The 22,146-nt window shown below is 43.4% G+C and overlaps 1 protein-coding gene across 1 annotated transcript in view; it reads left to right on the plus strand.

Moving 5' to 3' along the window:
• LOC146172557 (nose resistant to fluoxetine protein 6-like) overlaps positions 1 to 22,146 on the plus strand; it is an 85,818-nt gene that overhangs the window by 27,785 nt on the left and 35,887 nt on the right. The window contains exons 4-9 of the mRNA XM_084585802.1: positions 4,523 to 4,607; positions 12,010 to 12,092; positions 13,485 to 13,664; positions 14,357 to 14,450; positions 16,566 to 16,652; positions 20,654 to 20,822. Of these exons, the coding sequence (XP_084441928.1) occupies positions 4,523 to 4,607; positions 12,010 to 12,092; positions 13,485 to 13,664; positions 14,357 to 14,450; positions 16,566 to 16,652; positions 20,654 to 20,822 (698 nt within the window). The remainder of the gene's footprint in view (positions 1 to 4,522; positions 4,608 to 12,009; positions 12,093 to 13,484; positions 13,665 to 14,356; positions 14,451 to 16,565; positions 16,653 to 20,653; positions 20,823 to 22,146) is intronic.

Genomic DNA, 22,146 nt, shown 5'->3' on the forward strand with positions numbered 1-22,146 from the left:
GGACCGGGATTCAAATCCAGGGGGTGCGCAATTCTCTACCGGATTTAAAAAAAAAATCCCCGTGTCGATGGAATCGCATAAGCAGGCTTGGAGTGCTACCTGATGCCGGTGAACACCTCCAGCAACGCAGTCTCTCACCAGAACAGTTGTTGGCCGCCCTGGTGCAGTAATTGGCCACAACCTCCTATGATAAGCTCCATAAAACCCCGGCCCTCAGTCACCAGCGGCTGCGGAACAACTGACCACGGCGGCGGTCAGATCTGTGACGCAGCAAGGGGTGCTGAAAATTGCTGGCTACGCTGGACAGGCCGCCATTGGAAACTGACCCTGGCAACGTTTAACGCTAGAACCCTAGCTAGTGAAGCTAGTTTAGGAGTGCTGTTAGAGGAACTAGAGGGTACGAAATGGGATATCTTAGGCTTAGTGAGGTTAGGAGGCCGAATGAGGCATATACTGTACACAAGGATGGCCATGTACTGTGTTATCGAGGTTTACCAGAGAGGCGACAACTAGGAGCAGGTTTCCTTGTCAATAAGTATATAGCAGGTAATATAGAGTAATTCTATAGTATTAATGAGAGGGTGGCAGGCATCGTAATTAGGCTTAATAAGAGGTATAAACTGAAGGTTGTACAGGCCTATGCACCTACTTGTAGTTATGATGACCAGGCAGTTGAAAGCTTCTATGAAGATGTAGAATCGGCAATGCGAAAAGTAAAGACGCAGTATACTGTACTAATGGGCGACTTCAATGCCAAGGTAGGGAGAAAACACGCAGGAGACAAGGCAGTAGGTGACTATGGCATTGGTTCTAGGAATAGCAGGGGGGAGTTACTAGTTGAGTTTGCAGAGCGCAATAACTTACGAATCATGAATACCTTCTTCAGCAAACGGAAGAACCGGAAATGGACATGGAAAAGTGCTAACGGAGAGACTAAAAATGAAATCGACCTCATAATGTGTTCAACCCCCGCCATTGTGCAGGATGTAGAGGTAATCGGGAAAGTGCGATGCAGTGACCACAGGATGGTGAGGTCCCGAATTTGGCTAAATCTGAAGACGGAACACAACAGATTAGTAAGAAAGAAACCCATCAACGAATTAGCGGTGAGGGGGAGGGCAGAAGAGTTCAGGATCTCGGTACAGAATAGGTTTTCAGCTCTAACTGAGGATGACGACATTACCCTAGAGGCAAGGAACAATAATTTCAGAGATATCATTACTGAGTGCGCGGTAGAAGTAGGCGGTAGGATAGTTGGAGAGGATACCGGTAAGCTGTCTAAGGAGACGAAAGATTTGATTAAGAAACGCCAGAGTATGAAAGCTTCCAATCCAACAGACCAGATCGAATTGGCCGAGATATCAAAGCTAATCAATAAGCGCAAGGTGGCCGATATAAGGAAGTATAACATGGACAAAATTGAGCATGCTGTAAGGAATGGGGGAAGCCTTAAAGCGGTAAAGAAGAAATTGGGCATAGGCAAAAACCAGATGTATGCGCTAAGGGACAAGGCGGGCAACGTCATCACTAATATGGACAAGATAGTCAAAGTAGCCGAGGAGTTTTATATAGATCTCTACAGTAGCCAAAGTAGTCAGGACCGTAATGAGATTGGCGGTAGGGAAAAAACAGTCAGACGTTCCACAAGTGACGAAGGACGAGGTCAAGAAAGCACTAGAAACTATGAAAAGAGGAAAATCAGTTGGAGAGGATCAGATAACTACAGATTTGCTAAAGGACGGGGGGGATATCGTGCTAGAAAAACTGGCCACCCTGTATACGCAGTGCTTGGTGTCATCGACGGTACCGGAACCATGGAAAAATGCAAACATTATCCTCAATCACAAGAAAGTGGACTCTAAAGACCTTAAAAATTACAGACCAATCAGCTTACTGTCTGTTACGTATAAGGAATTTACTAAGGTAATCGCTAATAGAATCAGGACAACCTTAGACTGCAATCAAGCATAGGATCAAGCAGGGTTTCGGAAACGGTACTCTACTATCGATCATATCCATACCATCAATCAGGTGATAGAAAAATGCTCGGAATATAACCAGCCCTTATACATAGCATTCATTGATTACGAAAAAGCATTTGACTCAGTTGAAACCTCGGCTGTGATACAGGCATTGCGAAATCAGGGGGTAGACGAGCCGTACGTGAAAGTGCTGGAAGATATATATAGTGGCTGCACAGCAACCATAGTTCTGCATAAAGAAAGTAACAAAATTGCCATAAAGAGAGGTGTTAGGCAAGGAGACACAATCTCCCCAGTACTATTCACAGCTTGTTTAGAGGAAGTATTCAGAGACTTGGAATGGGAGCAGTTAGGGATAAGGGTAGATGGAGAATACCTCAGTAATCTGCGGTTTGCTGATGACATTGCCTTGCTAAGCAACTCGGGGGATGAACTGCAAATAATGATTGATGACCTAGACAGTAAAAGTAGAAAGGTAGGCTTGAAAATCAATATGCAGAAGACTAAGGTAATGTTCAACAGCCTCGGGAAGGAACAGCAGTTTACACTAGGTAGCGAAATACTGGAAGTAGTAGGCGAATATGTTTACTTAGGACAGGTAGTAACCGCAGATCCGGACCATGAAAAGGAAATAACAAGAAGAATAAAATTGGGATGGAGCGCATTTGGCAAGCACTCGCAGATTATGACTAGCAGCTTACCGGCATCGCTCAAAAGGAAAGTATACAACAGTTGCATCTTGCCTGTACTCACCTATGGGGCTGAAACGTGGAGGCTAACCAAGAGAGTTCTACTTAAGTTGAGGACAACCCAGAGGGCTATGGAACGAAAAATGGTAGGGGTAACATTAAGAGATAGAAAGCGTGCAGAGTGGGTCAGAGAAATAACTCAAGTTACCGACATTCTAGTGGAAATTAAGAAGAAGAAATGGACATGGGCAGGACATGTAGTGCGAAGAGAGGATAACCGATGGTCTCTGAGGGTAACAAACTGGATTCCAAGGGAAGGAAAACGTAGCAGGGGGCGGCAGAAAGTTAGGTGGGCGGATGATATTAAGAAGTTCGCAGGGGTCAAGTGGATGCAGCTAGCACAGAACCGGGTTAAGTGGAGAAATATGGGAGAGGCCTTCGCCCTGCAGTGGGTATAATCAGGCTGATGATGATGATGATGATGTGGGAGAATTGAAGCAGCATAGAAGGAAGCTTGATAACAGTTTTGTATGCACCCCCTGTGTAGGTTTTTAGAGAAAATAAAAGAATTGCTTGATTTGCACACCTTGTTCTTTTTGAACGTGCGGAAATTACAGTGTGTGAAGGCGGAATCTATTGTGCTGATTCTCATGTTTTGTATTTCGTCTGTTTATAAGCGGAACATGCCAAATAAATGGTAGTTCTTAATACTGCGTTGTGTTGCGTTCATTTCTTCTTTTCCTTCGGCAAATTTGTTCTGTGGCCGTGTGCTCTTGTGTTGATTCTCTACCCCATTCCTGGCTTTGAGCTCTGATTTCTGATCTTTTAAAAGCATTGTGGTGTATTGGCCTTGTTCTACCAAACACGCAGTACTCAGACTCCTAGACTTTTTGACCATCTTACAGCTGAGATGCCTTTTCTTTGTCGGACGCTTTCAATGAGCGTCGCTGTGTATATTTAGGGTAAGTTGCGCAGAAACCTTATTTGCACGGTAATTCAAACTATGCGCCCATGCTGCCAGTGGTGTTTATGAGGGCGGCGGCTAATTCCATTGTTAAGAGGTTTTGGCGTTCTCACTGAACGAAATTGATTTGTTGGAATGGCACTTTACATGCGAGGTGTTTCATATCAGACAATGGACAGTTTTTAAAATACCTGTTTTAGTTAAGCGAGAACTTTCATCGGCATAGCCTTATCGATGGTAGTGGGCATCACCATACAGATAAGACGTGTTGTCAAGCGTCGCAATATTGGTTAGAAACATTTTGCTTTTGCAGTTGGTGTATTCATTCATCAAGGGTCTTCTAGAGAATGCCAACTATGAATGATATCAAATGTAGGATCTTCGCAGATGAATTTTTGCCACTGCTGCTAGAAGAATTCATTCTGGAGCCTTTTAAGAGTACCGGAGAGATATATTCACGGAAACTAGAACACGTGCACAAACCGTCAGTACTTCATAACAGTATGTGCGACACAGATTTATTAAGCTAACTTCACTAACATCTAAATATCGGGAATATGAAAAGTTCCTTGTCCTCGCAAGGCTCACCTCAGGTGCACAAATGCCATGCTGACTGTTTCCTTGCACAGGAGGGCAAACAGTCTGGGGATATGGTCCACCTTTAAGAGCCGCTATGTTAAAAAACGCTCATTCTGGCGCTCTACTCGTTTTGAATCCGCTGCCTAGAGCGCAGCGTCTTCCGCCCTCTTGTTGCGCATCCCCCGAGGAAACAAGTACGTGCGCTCATTAATTTCACAAATGACGTATCTTACTCTTAACGACATTATATGACTACAAAGCTACCATCTTGATCTATGCTCTACTTCGCTTTCATTTCGTACACGCAGTGGTGGGGACTGCCCTGAATATTACTGTCAAGGACTGCGTTACGAGCATTCACAGCGGCATAAACGGCACTCAGACCTCAATTATGTAAGTAAAATATAACGAATTACCTTCTGGATCATTGTCATGGATCTGATATCTTGTTGTGGGCCCAGGAGTTTTTGAAAAATACGGTGGGTGTAAACAATGAGGCCGGGCACTGGGTCAAACAGCAATTTTCCCGAACGCGTCTAAAGGAAAACAAAAGTCGCGTTTTATGCTGACCTTTATGCTCATTTTCAAATGTTAAAATCCCAAGCTCTGTTACGTAATAAGCGATGATAAAAGCTGAGCAATGTGACAAAAACATTCAGTATCAGTGCAATGGATTGTCTGGTCAGTGAAGAAGTCGACCGGTTGAAAAACCTCGCAAATAGACATTGTGGTTTTATTCTCCGAGAGAAAAACAGGCGATCAAAATTCGCTTGTTTTCCTCTCTAAAAAAGACATTCTATGGCCAGGAAGCTTCCTCTTCATGGCCTTATAGTACCAACAACACTATAAACAAGAAATCAGGGCTGCAGAACAGGAACTAAAATATTTCACAGTCGGCAATAATGTTTATTTTTATTTTGTTGTTGTTCTCTCGTTGTTCTCTCTCGTTGTTGTTCTCCGTCGCAGCGCCCGTAATTTGCAATATTTATTTATTCGAACGATCCTCCCTGAAATCCGCCGGATTTCTGGAGTTTCTCTAGCGCAAAGCCAAGCATCCGATTCCCAGCATAATATATATTCTAGATGCCTTATATAGTATGTCGCTTCAGATATTCCTGACCATTATCGTTGTAATTCTAGTATTATCAAGGCAAGGACCCAGGGCTCCTGCTCCGGAGGCCCCGGCACTTATAGTCGTTAATGCGGCTGAGTGTTAGTCTAGATGATTTTACTGACCCTAACCCTGGCTTATAATAAATAAAAGAGTACTGCGTGCTACGAGACAAGGGCTACAAGAGACAACAAGCGCTGATTCCCTACAGATTTTATTTTTAAATAAACACCATTTATAGCGCCAAGCGGAAATATCACAGACTATGCGTAGTTCAAAAACTTGCCTTCCTTTTTATACAGTTTGATTGTTCCCACACAAAAATTTACTGTGATCAGCTATAGAAAATACTTTATACGGTCGGCTATATATATTTGGCCCAAATATCTATAGCCGCTTCTATGGCTGTCTTTAGGTGTTTCTATAGTCGTTTCTATAGAAGTTTTTAACCTGTTCTATGTAATTATGGCTCCCTGTGTACGGCCGTCTTTAGCATTTTCTATGGTCTGGTATATACTGTTATGGTCAGCTATAGTAAATCCTTTGTATGGTCGGCTATAGATATTTGGCCCAATAAGCGATAACCTGCTATTGAAGTCTATAATCTATGCACTAATTCTGGAGTCCTAATGTATTGCAGTCTTTAGCAGGTTCTATGGTCAGCTAAAGAATATTCGCGCGTGCGTGCCCGCGTGTGTGTGTATATTTGCGGGCGAATGTTTGTGCATGCGCAAGTGTGCATGTGCATGTGTGTCATGTTCTGTATCTTCGGACTGGTTATTTTCAATTCGATGCCTAAATAACCGAAAACTGGCCAATCGCTAGTCCCCACATCTAAAATCCTCGTGGAACAGAGGTTTTCACCGCAGGCGTACTTTCATGCGGCGACAGTGCTCCCACCTGTTATACCGAGATTGTGATGCAATTTGTCCGTAAAGCATTGCGGTCGATGACATACGGTTTCTCGTTGCATACAGCACCCAACTCTTAATCATGCTAGAGAATAAGTCACACGAGGGATAGAAAAGTGCTCGGAATATAACCAGCCCTTATACATAACATTCATTGATTACGAAAAAACATTTGACTCAGTTGAAACCTCGGCGGTGATGCAGGCATTGCGAAACTAAGTGGTAGACGAGCCGTACGTGAAAGTGCTCGAAGATATATATAGTGGCTGCACAGCCACCACAGTTCTGCATAAAGAAAGTAAGAAAAGTCCCATAAAGAAAGGTGTTAGGCAAGGAGACACAATCTCCCCAGTACTATTTACAGCTTGCTTAGAGGAAGTATTCAGAGACTTGGAATGGGAGCAGTTAGGGATAAGGGTAGATGCAGAATACCTCGGTAATCTGCGAATTGCTGATGACATTGCTTTGCTAAGCAACTCGGGGGATGAGCTGCAAATAATGATTGATAACCTAGAAAGGAAAAGTAGAAAGGTTGGCTTGAAAATCAATATGCAGAAGACTACAGCCTCGGGAAGGAACAGCAGTTTACATTAACCGCAGATCCGGACCATGAAAAGGAAATAACAAATAGAATAAGATTGGGATGGAGCGCATTTGGCAAGCACTTGCAGATTATGACTAGCAGCTTAACGGAATCACTCAAGAGGAAAGTATACAACAGTTGCATATTGAGGCTAACCAAGAGGGTTCTACATAAGTTGAGGACAACCCAGAGGGCTATGGAACGAAAAATGATAGGGGTAACATTAAGAGATAGGAAGCATGCAGAGTGGGTCAGAGAAATAACTCATGTTATCAACATTCTTGGGGAAATTAAGAAGATGAAATGGGCTTAGACAGGACATGTAGTGCGAAGAGAGGGTAACCGATGGTCGCTTAGGGTAACAAACTAGATTCCAAGGGAAGGAAAGCTATGAACATATGGTTTTCTATAGTTAGCTAAAGAGATTTCGTATGATCCAGAAGCTCTAAACAGAGTGGTATAGAATTTTCTATAGCTGCCTATAGATATTTCAATGGCACTTTATAGCTGGCTATAAATGTCCATAAATATAGCTTACCATAAACTTTTCCATTGAAGCAAATAGACCATTTATGTATGGATTAGGTCACTAATACATTATACGCCTGTCTTTTTATTATACATAAGGCCTCGGCTAGGGCAGTTCAGTGGTTCAGTCGTGTCCGACTCTTCGTGACCCTATAGACCATGTCACGCCACGCTTTCCGGTCTCTCACTATCTTCCTAACATCACATAACTTCATCTGCAGCGCCTTGAGGATGCCATCTAACCATCGCGTTCGCTGCCTACCCTTTCTCCAGCGACCCTCAACCTTTCCCAACATCAAATCTTTCTCCAGCGACTCCTCTCTTCTCATCCGACGACCAATGTATCTGAGCTTTAAATTTAGAATTTGACCCTCCAATGAGCAGTCAGGGTTTACGGTCGACAATATCGATTGATTTGATATTTTGGCAGTCCAAGGAACTCTCAAGATTCTCCGCCAGCACCACAATTCAAACGCGTCAATTCTTCGGCGGTCAGCCTTCTTCACAGTCGAACTCTCGCAATCATACATCACAACTGGAAAGACCACAGCACGAGTTATACGGATCTTGGTTGACAGACTAATGTCTCTGCTCTTTACTAGGCGGTCAAGGCTAACCATGGCTCTCTTTCCCAGAAGCAGGCGTCTCCTAATTTCATGGCTGCAGTCTCCTTCCGGGGTAATCTTGGAGCCCAAGAAGAGAAAATCTCTCACAGCTTCCACTTCTTGTCCCTTGATGCTCCAGGACATCATAGGCAAGACGCCATGAATTTTGTCTTTTTAATGTTCAGTTTAAGCCCAAACTTCTCACTGTCTACTTGTACGCGCATCAATACCTGTGGTTGTTGATACGTTTTCCAGCAATCTTCACTCCAGCTGAAGACTCGTCCAGACCGGCCTTCCTCATGATGCACTCTGCATATAGGTTAAATAGGCAGGGCTACTGTATGCAGTCTTGCCTCACTCCTTTTTCAATTCGAAACCAATCAGTACGACCATGCTCAGTTCTGACTGTGGCCTCTTGCCCTTCATACAGGGTCCTGAGGTGATAGATGAGGTGAATTGGAACTCCCATCTCTTGGAGAGCTTGCCACAATCTGCTGTGATCTACGCAGTCAAACGCTTTCGCATAATCATAAAGCAGAAGTAGATAGGTTTCTGCATGAGGGCACATGCCAACTAATTATCTCCTCAAAATGTTTGTTTCTATAAGCGAAGAGCGGCAATTCTTATCGCGTGTAGCAACTGGGCATGTGCGGCAGTGCAGAGATAAAATCATCCAGGTTTTGGTTTCATCGAAAGCTGGATTTTTTTAAACCTTTTTTTCAAATATCGGCCCCTTTGAGAGATGTCCTCTCACAGGTGAAGATGATTTTGTACACCACACCAGTTGGAATCCCTCCCGAACAATGTGGCAATACGCCTCTCGCAGTCTGCCTTACTCTTCCCATCGAACATGACCCGTGATCACAATAAAGTCAACTTTACGGGGCTTGGAAAACAACGCACACAGCCCAGTGATTAGTTGCATTACTTAGTTTGCAGAAATCCATGTTGATATTGGGTAGAACTGCTTCCCTCAATTTTTTAACACGGTCACTATCCCTTCACGTCCTAGCTTTTAGATTATGCAGCAGCTTTTCTGCCAGACGAACACTGATTGACTAAGAAAATTAAGCCATCGTCATTCTAAGACCTGGTTACTGAGCATTTAAAGTAACAGGTGTGCGTAAGACAGACTAGTCACCCTGCAAGCAATGCTCTCCGATGACTCGTTTCGCAGTTTTAAATTGTGCCCCCACAAACGGCGAACAAGTCTTTCTGCAAGCGATGCGTGCACCCAGCACACCTATTTAGTGGTAATGTCATGCTGATAACTTAAAGATGTAGTTTGACATGGTCCAATATTTTGTGAGTAAAGGTTAAACTCTTCTCATGTTGTCTAAAAAGCGACACAACCCCTTCAACAGCTACGGTGCACTTAACATTGGCGGTGACTTTTAAAAAAACAAATCCTTAACAAACCTAAATATTTCAAAATTTTTCCCTTATCCAAAATGCACACCACTTCACGGTCATTGCTCGCCAGAGAGATCTCAGCCAGTGCGTCGCATGTATCGGTCAGGCTGGCTGATGTTTGAGAGATGTCTTAAAAAAACAAATGCTTTCGTTGAAACTAGAATCTAGACCGAAATTATCCCTTCACGGCAGTGTGCATGACCAAATTCTTCATGCGATAAGCCATTTTTGACTTTTCTGGCAGGATACATTGCTTTGAGGCGGTGCCTAGACCAGGTGGCAAGTGCGCTCGCCGAAATGTTTTTATAAAAAAGTAAAGTGAATATTATGTAAGTAACATATCAATGAAACTATCAAAATAAAGGCAGGTTTCTGGACTACGCGTAGTCCGTGATATTGTCACGTAGTGGTGACAATGCCGTTGGCACCAAGAGAAGACACAGGCTTGACGGTACAGAAATTAACTATTTATTGGGCTGACTTGCGCCCGCAAAAGAACTAAGCAACTCGGCGGCTGCGATAGCAACAAACGTGCTCGTCGATCGTCGAACAAAGAATGCCCGTCGCACTCGTCAACGCTCAATTTAAAGGCTGCACAGAACAATCTAGATAACGTCGCCACTGCTACAAGCACAAGCTGGAACATTGCAGAAAGACACACGAGTGGCCGGAATCTTCGAGACAGATCTCGTTGCATCTTGCGCTACAACGGAATTTGATAAAGGTGCGTCTCGCGACATCGAGCATTAACAAGCAAAAAATACAACCTGATACGTGATCCAGAATCAGAGTGATAAGGCCGCATGCCGGCGGCTGTTAAAAAACAACAAATACAGTTTTCAAGGCTTCGCGGCAATATGACGGCTGAATCTATATAAGGTATGTCTTCTTTCAAGCGTCCCGCTGCGGTGGTGCTGTGGTCGGGGCGCACGACAATGTATGCGCCTAAGAATGCGGGATCGAATCCCGGCCGCTACGGCTGCTTTTCGATGGAGACGCAAAAAAAGGCCCCTTCTACTGTACGATATCAGTGCACTGTAAAAAACCCCAGGTGGTCGAAATTTTCGGAGCCCTGCACTGCGGCGTCTCTCGTAGCCTGAGTCGCTTTTAGGCGTTAAACCCCATACTCTTTAACCACTTTGTACAAGTAAATATCTGTCGTGAGTCGTGCTCGTTGTGTTCCCTTCTGGCTATTTTCTCATTGTGAGTAGCACACTTTTATTTATCACGATTGACTAAGTCACCTAACCATGCACCTTCCTAAATCCGTCAGTTACAGCTAGAAACAGTTTCTGGCATTTTTGCAGCTCTCCTTTCATTGTTGTAGGTTGCAGCAATGCACTGCTATCGATTTTACTACAAATATTTAAACCTTGTTTTTGAACATCAACTTTTTCCGACACTTCGAGGGACCTCGAGTAGTAGCAGTTTTTAAAGCTGGAGAGCTTACTGCTCCCTGCAACTAGAGGTCCATTTTCCTTTTATCCTTTTTACTAAGATGCTCGAATAGTCTTCTATTCAAAGCGGCCATTTAGTTTCAAAACCCAGCAAATACAGCTATCAGCATGGCTTTCAAAAAGGCATAGCGTAAACGTTCCTTGACCGCTGAGAAGGTTGACAATATTTGTTGACTGCAGCAAGTGTTTCGTGTTTTGGACCACTGTATAAATCCCTAGTAAAAAGCTATTGAAGTATTATATTTCTAAGTGTGCTTGCAGGTGACTTGCTAGCTATCTTCAAAGTTGACAAAAGCCCCCTGCACTACGGCGGAGAAAACATTCTGCCCCTTAACTTAAGATGTTAGGTTTCCAGTGTATCGAACCTGCCAAGTTTATTATCTTATGCATCAATTACCTTTACAAAATTCTTAGCTGCTCCCAGTCATCGAAGACTGCTCATGGTCTAAAGACTTTTCATATGATCTCTTTGCCACATGACTGCAGATTCATTTTAGAGGATATGTGATTTGGGAAAGATTGGAGGTTGTAAGAAAAGTTGAATATGAATGTAAGACAAAGATCAAAGCTTTTGCCCCCAAGACCTAGGTAATTTAGTTTTCTTACACATTAAGCAATGAGCTTGCTCTGAAAGTCTGTGTTTTTCGCTACTGGACCTTCACATAGGATGCCAGGTTACATTTCTGACCCCCCGTTCAGAAGGGTAAGAGCAGGAGTTCCGCGTTTTTGGGGCGAGTGCAGGTTTGTAGTAGCACTATATGCCATGTTATCCTGCAATGAGCCCCTGTCGTGTCGAGAATTGAATAATGCTTCCGTTGCATAAAATTAGTTTTCCCTCATCTCTCCACAAACCTAAAAAAAATGAAGAAATGGTCGTGAATACTGCAACGGGCCGTGTGGCCTGCTTGTCTTGTCCTTGAGATGATTACAGGGCTGTTTAAGCGCTCAGTGACTAAGCGACGTTTAGAATAGACAGCAGTTGCAAGGCGTCGTCTTCCTCTTCATCTGTTTCCGTGTACAGACAAGTCGTATGCACCAAGCATGTTAAAATACACGTAGAGGGCCTGGATGGTCCATGCAACAATGGTCTCTGCGTTACATGCAACCTTTGGCACTAAGGCAATTGGTGCTAATGATGAGTGGGTATAACATCGATTCCCCGTCTGACAAGGTGCACGTTCTTTCAGAGCATTTTTGGTGGTCCTGGCTACTGTCATTGTTGTGGCAACTGCATTCGACATCTTCACTACAAGCATCGAAAAACTGGTTCGTTCAAGGTTTTGTGTACTTGGGTATGTGTAACCAACGTGCAATAATGTGTGCAAACGCATGATGTGTTTCGCTAAAATATGCCTCGAGGTTCATTATTTGATTATGAAATCAATTATCTAGAAAAGCACCAATATACTACTGAATAAAATATTGCGCATAAAACTTTCATATTGAAAAGAACCGTGTTTAAAATTGCGTTTGAAAAGTGCATGCTCATATATTAGCAGAACTTTCAAGCACAAGGCCTATTGTTGACTGAAATATGCTACCAGGACACAACCTCTTCAGTTACGACTGGGCTATGGGAATAAACGAGAGGCTCTAGAAGCGAGTCGGATATTCAGCCATTTGATGAACACATCAAATAGTGTATTTTCAAAATTTTAAACGCGATTATCTTATGTTGCGAAAAGATTTTGAATAATTTACACCATGAGAGAGTAACACTGGGAGTTTTTTGTGAATTTTAAAAAGCAGGGCTCACTTTGAGGCCTCACAGCATGCTGCCTCAGTTGGCCGGTGCAAAATAAGCGCTCCTTGCGAAGACGCGGTCAACATCTGCGACAGCATTTTTAAAGACCATACATGTGGGTTCTTGTACCGGGCGAGGCGGCAAAGTTCAAGTAGTTTTCCATGCTTCATACAGAGCTTACAATCTTATCTATTGAGATGTGACGTTGGTTTATTCACTGTCGTCAACGGTAAGCAATTGCAAGCAACATTCGAATACGTATGAAATCGCGGTCACAGGGACATCTCTGAATTTTTGCCTCTTGGATACCAGAAATTTGTTAAAGATTTCGCACTATACCAGCACCGTCACTATAGCTTAGTGGAATTGCACGATTGTTAGTTTTCTATGGGTACTGCTGCAAGTATATTCAGTTCTATCATTATGTTCGGTGCACAGGCTCATTCTATTATAAGATTCAGCTTATCTCGATTCGATCTTTACGGATTTTGAATTCGGCAGCAAAGCTGCGCTAATCCATGTTGTGTTTAAGAAAAATGTGCTGTTCGCAAACCCTCAGTCATGACCTATGCATGTGCAGCGTAGGAACCGATACCACTTGTTTGGTTTTGCAGAATTCGTTCTATCGCCTTCGCATTAACAAGGAGTTCTTTGTGCTAATAATCATTTGATATTTTTCTTCCCGATAACGCATTTACTAGTCTCATGCTTAGATGAGATTTCTTTTGCTTCTTCATGCTGGTACTCCTAGGCCCAGATGAACACGTGTCATTACATTGAAAATTCTGAACAAAACAAACGTATATTGGAGGAACATCAGTGTACGTAAAGAGGGGTGTCCTTTGGGCATTGACTTCTGCTTTGTGCGTTCTGCATGAACGCACAGAGAATGTGTTGTGTTTCTTTTTCTACTTCTAGGGGTTTTATACCATTGCGTGATGGCGTTTTCAGCAAGGGCGAACACAAGACTACTTCTGACCACCAACAAAGATAAGAACTCGGAAACTTCCTGCTACCAATTTATACACGGCGTCCGTTTCTTGAGCACATTCTGGATTTGCCTCGGACATTCCTACATTTTTCTGTCCGAAAACTTTTGTAAGCAATCTGACAACTCCTGATATGTGCTCGTTTTTCCCCGCTATGAAAAAACTGTCGGAGTAAGTTAACAGCAATATTGTTCAAATTTCATAAAATAGAATTGAAATGTTCTCATTTTTCCGGTGACTAGAATAGTTCGGAAAAGTACCTTTCAGAATCTCTTAACCTTGAGGATGGTGCAGCGAGTAAATGAACGCTTGCGACAGTCTTTGAATGCTATGCCTCGTCCTTTACTGCCGAGGCATCATTGCACTGGTTTGATTACGTGCCGAAAGCATCCGCCTTTACTTGCTGCGGCATAGAAACAATATGCAACTTGATCAAAAAGACAAAGAAAGTGAGCTTTGTGGATGACCTGCACACAGGATATAGGAATCCACTGCCATTGCTGAGTGCCCGAGCAGTCAGAGTTCTGTTGGCCAATCTTTCTGACAATGTTGAAGGAGCGCAGTCGCCACACTGCATATTGGAAGTCTGCTCCAACCTGTGTGATTTTGACACAATTGGCTTACAGCACGTAAGATACTTCTTTGTTCTAGTTGAACTCAACTTGCATGTATTCTTTTCTTGAAAAGTTAACATTGTGCAAACATTATGTTATGGAATTGGCTACCCAATGCAGCCTGCGAAAATGAACAACCGAGTATACTACGCAAAAAAAAAAACTCATGTGCATTTTTCTTTTCCAGCGAGACTCGCTAACGGCGCCATCTTGTTCAGGCGCTGGGAAAGCGTTATTATATCGGCAGCGTACATTGGCGTGGATACCTTTTTCTTTTTAAGGCAAGCTATGTTATTCTTCTACACTAAAGTAAAAAAACAAAAACAAAATATCACAGCATTGTCCATCTGACACACTAGAAAGCCGAGCTGCCGCAGAAGTTATTGCTCCATGATTTCAAGAAAGCAGTTATGAGCGTAACTTTAACGAGGGCTTCTATTCTTACTTCATCATCACCATCAGCCTGTGTACGCGCAAAGCACCGAAAGGCTTCTCCCATGCTTAGTTAGGTAAGCCAGTGCCGAGTCAGCTGCACCCATTTCACCCCTACAATCTTCCTGACCTCATCCACCAAATTAACTTTCTCATTCCGACTGCTGCGTTTTCCTTCGCTGGGAATTAGTGGGCTACACCTAGCGATCATCGGCTATCTGCCTTCGCGCTGCATTTCCTTACCTTGCTCATTCCGTCTTCGCAATTTCGACTAGAAGGCGGACTTGTATGTAACTTACTTGTAATTAATTACATTTCTGAGTAATTTTGTAATCAGTTGATTACTGTTAGCAAACTATAATTTTTCGAATAATTTTATTTTTGAGGGGGTAATTATTTGCTAGTTATCAATGCCTTCTGTGCAGAAAAGGCTACGGGCTTGAAGCGTCCGTGACGGTCTGATTGCGTCAATTGTTCTTCCCAACGATGGTGCGTATCACTGCCTGGAAAGTTGCGCTGTTCGCAGTCTTCGTTCTTTATGAAACTTCTGCGTGCATCTGTTGCAATTACTTGATTTAAGGCCAAATGGGTGTCAAGTCAAAGACAATGTCAGGAGTTCCATCAGATTTTAGTGGAAAAATTTACCCAGCCTTGCTATGCTTCCACAAAAAAAAGCCAGCTTGAAGTTCAAGAAAAAAAACAAACACCGACATGATTTTTTCTGCTTTTCGCCAGCTTACCTGCGGAGCCTTTTCACAGCACCCACAACGAAGCACGGCGCGTCAATATAAACTGGCGTCGAAGCGCTACACAGCTACAGGAGGGTGCGCTACCTGTTTGTACGGTTAACACTGCCCTACCATCTAGCTCTTACTTGCACAAAGTGCTATGCACATCGGCTCATATCTTAACAAGGAACCGTTGAAGAATCTGTGACAATTTCGAAAATCAAACCTTGTTCAAAATAAAGGCGTACAAAAATATTCAATCAAGCGCCACTAGTTTGCAGCTTGAGCCAGTTTGTGTTATGGCAATAAAGTTTGAAGAAAAGGAAGACAATTATATTCTTTTAGTGTTTATAGTAATTGCCGCTAATTTTCTAGGGATGATTGACCGTTGCATTATGCTACATTCCAGATGGAGCAGGTCTAATAGTAATTGATTGCTTATTTTCTAGAACGTCCATTAAACTCCTAGAATGCCATTAACAAGCGTTCGCCCTCTGTCCCACTCTGCTCGCTTCCTGTCTTTTAGTGTTACGCCTATCATCTGCGTTTTCACTGATGGCTGTGGCGTTATCAATTTAAGCTGAACGTTTTTCTTTAGCATCCTCGTTTCTGTCCTGCTAGTGAATACCGTTAAGATACAGTTTTATACAATTGTGTTTTGAGGGACACTGATAAACGGACGTTCATAATATGATAAGTTAAAATGCTGAAATTCTGGCATATATTAACATTCTAATGTATGATCTCTCTGTATATAATGTGGTCTAATAGAATTCAGTGAATGCTATTGCTCTAGCTGGTCATCAATGTTTTTCAAAGAGCGGCCGCACGCATTTCCAATGATCGTGATTCATGGCAAGTAAAATATGAATCAGGCCACGACCTGGTCAACACTACGCTGGTGCCACTTTACAAATGTGCTGTTTTCATTCAGTCGCATAGTGCATTACTGCCATCATAGTAAAAGCACATTATTTTGTAAGATAATGCTAAACACTAGTTTTGCTTTATCGATGACGGAACAAATTCGCAACACATTCCTTCATATTTATGCGCCTTTAGAGGTGCAGTTTGATTATATCAAAAGCGTGATTAAAAATGTCGCACCTTGCCGGCTTTTCGCATAAACAAATACAGAACATCCGCCTACCAAACTTCGATGAATTTTTTATCCTTCTTTATTGTGCAATAATCCAGTCAAAGAGTTAAAAAATAGCATAATGTGTTTTCTTCCAGCGGTTACCTGATCTACGATGCGCTGAACAAACAAACAAAGAACCGAGCTGTCGTCGGCGTTGTTGCTATATTCAGGCGATTTATAAGGTAAGCTACAGTTTCAGAAGAGGCATGAAATGAGCTGAGTAGAGCTACATGGAGAGTGTCCACGACATCGACAAAATTGTTTTTCAATATCTCTTAGAAAGTGTAAATGAACTAAACGGGCACGACAAGCTCCCTTAGCAATAGATTTTAACATATTTCGTTATTTTCATGTCATTCCCTTTTTTTCTACCTGCAAAAAGATGCTCCCCTCCGCCCATTTCACAACCCTACTTTCCTTAATTATTTCCACTAGATATCTGTAAAAAATATTAATGCAGAAATGTCTTGTTCTGAAAAAAACAACAACTATATTTTAGAAGTAATCATATTGCATTTGAATCGGTTTTGGCTAAGCGAAACGGAAGGAACACTTTTTTAACAAACTTCACATTCGATGCTTCACAGTGGTACTATATGGCTTGGAGGTATATGATGGCAACTGGCCGAATATTTCTGTTTAGATTGCGCGGATAAATACGTGGCTCTCGTTCATAAATAGGCTATACCTACAGTATCGAATGCATTAGTAAGAACCCTTAGGGAAATCTTCCAACGGGGAGCACAATTTGTAATAAGGAAGTGATTATTCATTGACCTCTTCCAAAGCGCAGTCATATGGCTACAAAGGAAAGCTATGCAGCTTTCTCAAAAACATCGTAGTTTAAGAAAAAAATCGTCCTGTCGGGCTATCAGCGTGCTGAGAGTTTTATCCGAGTTTATGCGACGCCAGGCTCTTAACGCATTTGGCAGTGAATACGTGAACGCAGCAGAGAAAAAAATGTCAAGATAAAATCACACAAGCACACACTGGGCGTGCTGCTCCCTCTTTAAAAGTTTTGGGGTCTGAGCAATAAAACCCTCCAGCACTGTTCATTGTTATCAGTGGGTACATTCCGACGTTCTTTCTTGCTCAGACAGCCTAGACGCTCTGCCCACCAGTACAGATCCCGGGCAGTGAGCCAATTTTAGTTAAAACCCAACAGTGTTATTACTTGTGATGTTCCTGTCGACGATGTCGTGCGCTAGACAATGACACAAGACGATACGACCTTAAAAACACGATCAGCGCGTCTGCCTGGGTTAGAATTTCCCAAAATCTGGCTTCGAGTGGGGTGATGCCGAGCTAGCACGGGATGGGAGACAGGGGGACTAATAGGGGACCGATGGAATTAAGAGCAGCTTGGTTAATAATCTGCTGTCTTTGTTTAGTGCTACCCAAGCAGCGCAAAGTCGGCTATGAAGTGGGAACCTTGGTGGGTCCGGGGTGGTAAAGTAAGCCAACCCCGGTGTGCTGGATGTGGGTACTGCAACGGGGGCCAACATAGGCCTGAAAAAGGCTGCTGACAAACGCCCCGATGGGCCCCAATTGGGAGCGATGCACGAAGCCCTTATGGGGCTGCCCACGTTCCCTCCGCATTTCCAAACGTGCACGTCATCCCCACTTTTCCCGATGGTCCTACTTCGAACAGGTTTGGGCAGCCGCTCTTGATGAAGGTTATTTTTTATTTCGGTCAGCCCCTGAGATAATGACATAGGGCTGATGCGGTTTTTACGGCAGCAAACCCCGCTTGGGCTTGTCCACTTTTTTTTCATAGGAGTCCGATGTAGATAATTGATGTGTAGCCCTAGTCCATGTTCTCCCGCTTAATATTTGCAGGCATAATTAGGCACTTATTTTATATGTCTTCCCTTTATAAAAAGGTACATGATATTTCATTATAATTTCATATGAATAATATAATCTAAATCACTTCATGTTCCCCCTTGTTGAGGCGGTAAATATGTGTATTCGGAACGATAATACTGAGAAAAGTAGCAGGCTGTCTAGGGTGACCACTGACAAAGGAAAAGTTATCAATTTGTATGTTCCAGTCTTGTAACGCAATTTGCATGAGCGCGAGAACGAAAGCCATGAAAATTTTCTGACTAAATATGCGGACAACGGACAACTGATAAACAGATCATCTATATTTGTAATTTAAGACAATTCATAATGCAAATAAAGGATGGAAAGAATGCGTGCATAATAGTTAGCAGACACTCTGGTATGCTGAGCCCTGCTACAGCCAATGTAAGGCCCTCAGCGGCATTGGTTCGGCAGCCCCATTCGGGCTAGTGCTATTTTTCGAAAATAAAGGCCATATTTAGGCTGCGTGAGCAAGCATTCTCTATAAAAATTTTATGAACATGCGGACGTGCGAGTTTCTATCCCCACCAATACCCACGTTAGGCATAACTGATTTTGTCTGAGTAGTCCCGTTGGGCTGTCTGTTGTTTTTGAACCTAGAGCCCACTTACTGTTGCATGTGTCTTCAAATTCTCCACGAGGGGCCGATATTGGTATCAAGCGGGTACGCCCGCCTTCTAGTCCCGATACGGCCGACGTGGGACCTACGGTGGTTAGGCTAAGGCAGTCTCACTTGGGCTTCTCAAGGGCTTGCCTAAATTGAGCTTTTATTCATATTGCACCTGCCCTCTAATAACCTACAGACACTAAGTAGGGCAGCATGTGGGTATGGCCACTTTTTGTCCTCCTATAGACGACGTATATTCCGCAAAGATTTAATGTGGGTGGCCCTATTACATATCTTTGAGGGCTTTCCCACAAACAGCCCACATTTAGGTTGTAGCTGCACTCAAATATCCCACAATGGACCCTTGTGGTCTGGATGCACGAATGTGTTCTGCTTTAGCGCATGTAACGCCGCTATGGGAACCATGCAGCTGGAACAGGGACAAGGCCAAATGGTGTTTGCACACTTGCTTCCCATCGAGGAGCGATGCAGATATTATAATTTCCCCAGCTCTACTTGTCTACATCGCACCCACTGGGGCCCAATATTCTGTGCTACTTGGTTAGGAATACGGCCACTTGCCGGTCCATATAGGGTTGTTAATGGTCTCCTGAGGTTAAAAAATGCCAACCACGCTGTGGTCGAACGTATGGATGATAAAATTCATAACTGCCTTATGTAACCTGTGAAGTACTGCCCCAGTATCTTGTTTTGATGTTGGATTAAATGATATAGAGATATGTAAAGCAATTTTATTAAAAGTAATGCTTGCACTAGCTGCCGGAGTAGACTCCCACGAAGCTAGGCGTTTGTACCAACATTGTGGTGAAAGAAATGCGTGATTCAAGAAGCTTTTCCTGCTGTTCCTGTGCTGACCAATCTCCCAACGTCATGAATTTTACGGCGAATACACTTGACTACAACGCATATACACTAAGCCCCAATGCTCGTTCTTTCCTCTAGCCTCCGCGGCTTTCCCTTGAATACTTAAATTGTCCGGAGCCCACTGCTACACTGGAAGATTTGCTGTTTCCTTGCTCCCCTTTCCTTAAATAACCGTCTTAACCATGCCCCTACCCCTCATTTTACGTGCATGCCTAACCACTTACCAGATACAGGTTACCTTAGTTTTGGTGACCCTATCTAATGGCTTATAGAACTTTAATAATATGTGCGAGTAATATTGTTTCGCTCCCCGCCCTTCTGTCTCTCTCTCCACAACGTTTGCTATCTCCAGTAACTTGGACGACTGCAGCAACAAAACGTGCTGCCAGTGCCTCTACGCTAACATATTTTTGAGAGGGCAATGTAACATGTGTTTCCGTGGATCCCGGCTTAAATATACACTGGCCAAATCAACTCGGAGCTTTCTTTGTGGTGAAGTACAAAAGTCAAGTATTAGGTCTTACGGCATTTAAATAAATAGGAGCACCACACATCTTTTCTAAGAAAGTAAGAAAGGCAGCTTAGTTAATGAAAAATGTTCAGGCAAGTACACTCTGTATTCCCCACGATATGGAATTATGAATAACACGGCCATAAGAAGAAGGGTTCGAGGGTACTGATCTTCGTAAGGATGCTGATCTTATTTTGCCTCTGTTGCCTACTACGTTCCGGATTATCCGTGTCTTCAAGTTGATAATGTGCAGGAGCTGGCCCGATGCATGTTCACAGCTTTTAACAAAATTTACCGTCTTCTCCTTGCAGGACTACAATTCCGCCCTTCTTCATGATCATGTGTATGCACCTGCTGCCTCTCATAGCATCAGGACCGAACTCAAAAGAATTTTACGACAGATTCTACACTGAAGTACGAGTCCACTGGTGGCACCTGCTCCTCCAGATTCGTAACTGGAAAATGGAGGATGTCCAGACGGTGAGCCCTGATCTTGCCGGAAAGCTTGATGTCGACCTTTGATGCCTAAAAACAGTAACACATCGTAAATTAAAATAAACTAAAGATAAATTTTGTTCATTGCACTTTAAGGTCTGTATGCTCGCATATATTACCATACATACCACACCGAGGTCGCAACATACCATACCAAGGTCGACTATACCGAGACGACAGAATAGTTACACACATAAAAATTGGCAGCAAGTTCAGTACTGCGTAACGCTCTGTTGAGCTAGGACTGGTAAAGTATTTTCGTGTTCTTGCATTTCACCGTTGCACAAACGCGACTTTGGCATCCGGCTCACAGTATGTGAAGCGCGCTCTGAAGACAACGCTATTCTATCCCTGTGCTGGTGGGTACTACCCCGAAAGCGTAGGGGTCAATATTTCTTAAAAGCCGGCGTTGATGGCCTCCAGCGTTCATTTGAAAACATGGGATAGATAAATCGCATGAGACAGAAGGCACGAGCATGAGATGAGATAAAATTACTTCATCCGCCAATCGGTCGTTGGTATCGCCCACGTCCCGTACCTTTTCTCCACGATAATAAGACCATGGGTGAGCGCAATTTGTGCCTCGCTCCTGATGGGCATTTCTTTGCCATCAGGTAGTATAAGCGATCCAGTCGCCTCCCCTGTCCTGACCTCGTCTCCTGCTCCCCTTTCTACCTTACACTTTCGCCTTTCCATCTTTTGCTGCTGCTTCCTTCATTCTAAAGTTCATCCCCCTACTCTACTCTTCATTCTCGTCATGCTTTTCCGACATTTCATTCACTTGCAACAATCTTCTTTTTCACGGTTGTCACCCGTTGCCTTCATTACCATCACACTCAGATTTCGAATTTTTTAGCCGTGATCATAACCTCCTCCTTCAATGCTAGCAACCCTGTTGTTTCTTCCCCTAGAAGCCGCCCTCTCGTGGCGTAGTTTACTCTCGAAACCCCTGAACCAACTAAGCCGCCAGTAGAATCACGCCCTCTAGTCTATGCTCGAAAGGCGGGAAAGGATTTCAACCCTCTTGGCTGTTAACCGTGGCAGGTGGGATTTGGCGCTGCATTTTTCCCCTCAAAGCCTTCCACAGTTGGCAGGCGGCTTGTTTCGCTAACTGCAAAGGCAACTACCATGTCGACGACTACGCCGGCGACGTTCAACACAAAAACGGGTGCTTCAGAGCTCCAGCCAAAATTTTGCGTCAGGACGCGTAGGAGTGTTTAGGGTAGTCTGAATGTCTAGGATTTTGAAAGGCTAGATAGAAGAAATCGTAGTGTTACTCCAAGCAAGAATCGAACACGTGAGATGACAG

Source organism: Amblyomma maculatum, unplaced genomic scaffold (genome assembly GCF_055883805.1).
Source record: "Amblyomma maculatum isolate TAMU_Amacu unplaced genomic scaffold, ASM5588380v1 scaffold_13, whole genome shotgun sequence".
NCBI classification, from domain to species: Eukaryota; Metazoa; Arthropoda; class Arachnida; order Ixodida; family Ixodidae; genus Amblyomma; species Amblyomma maculatum.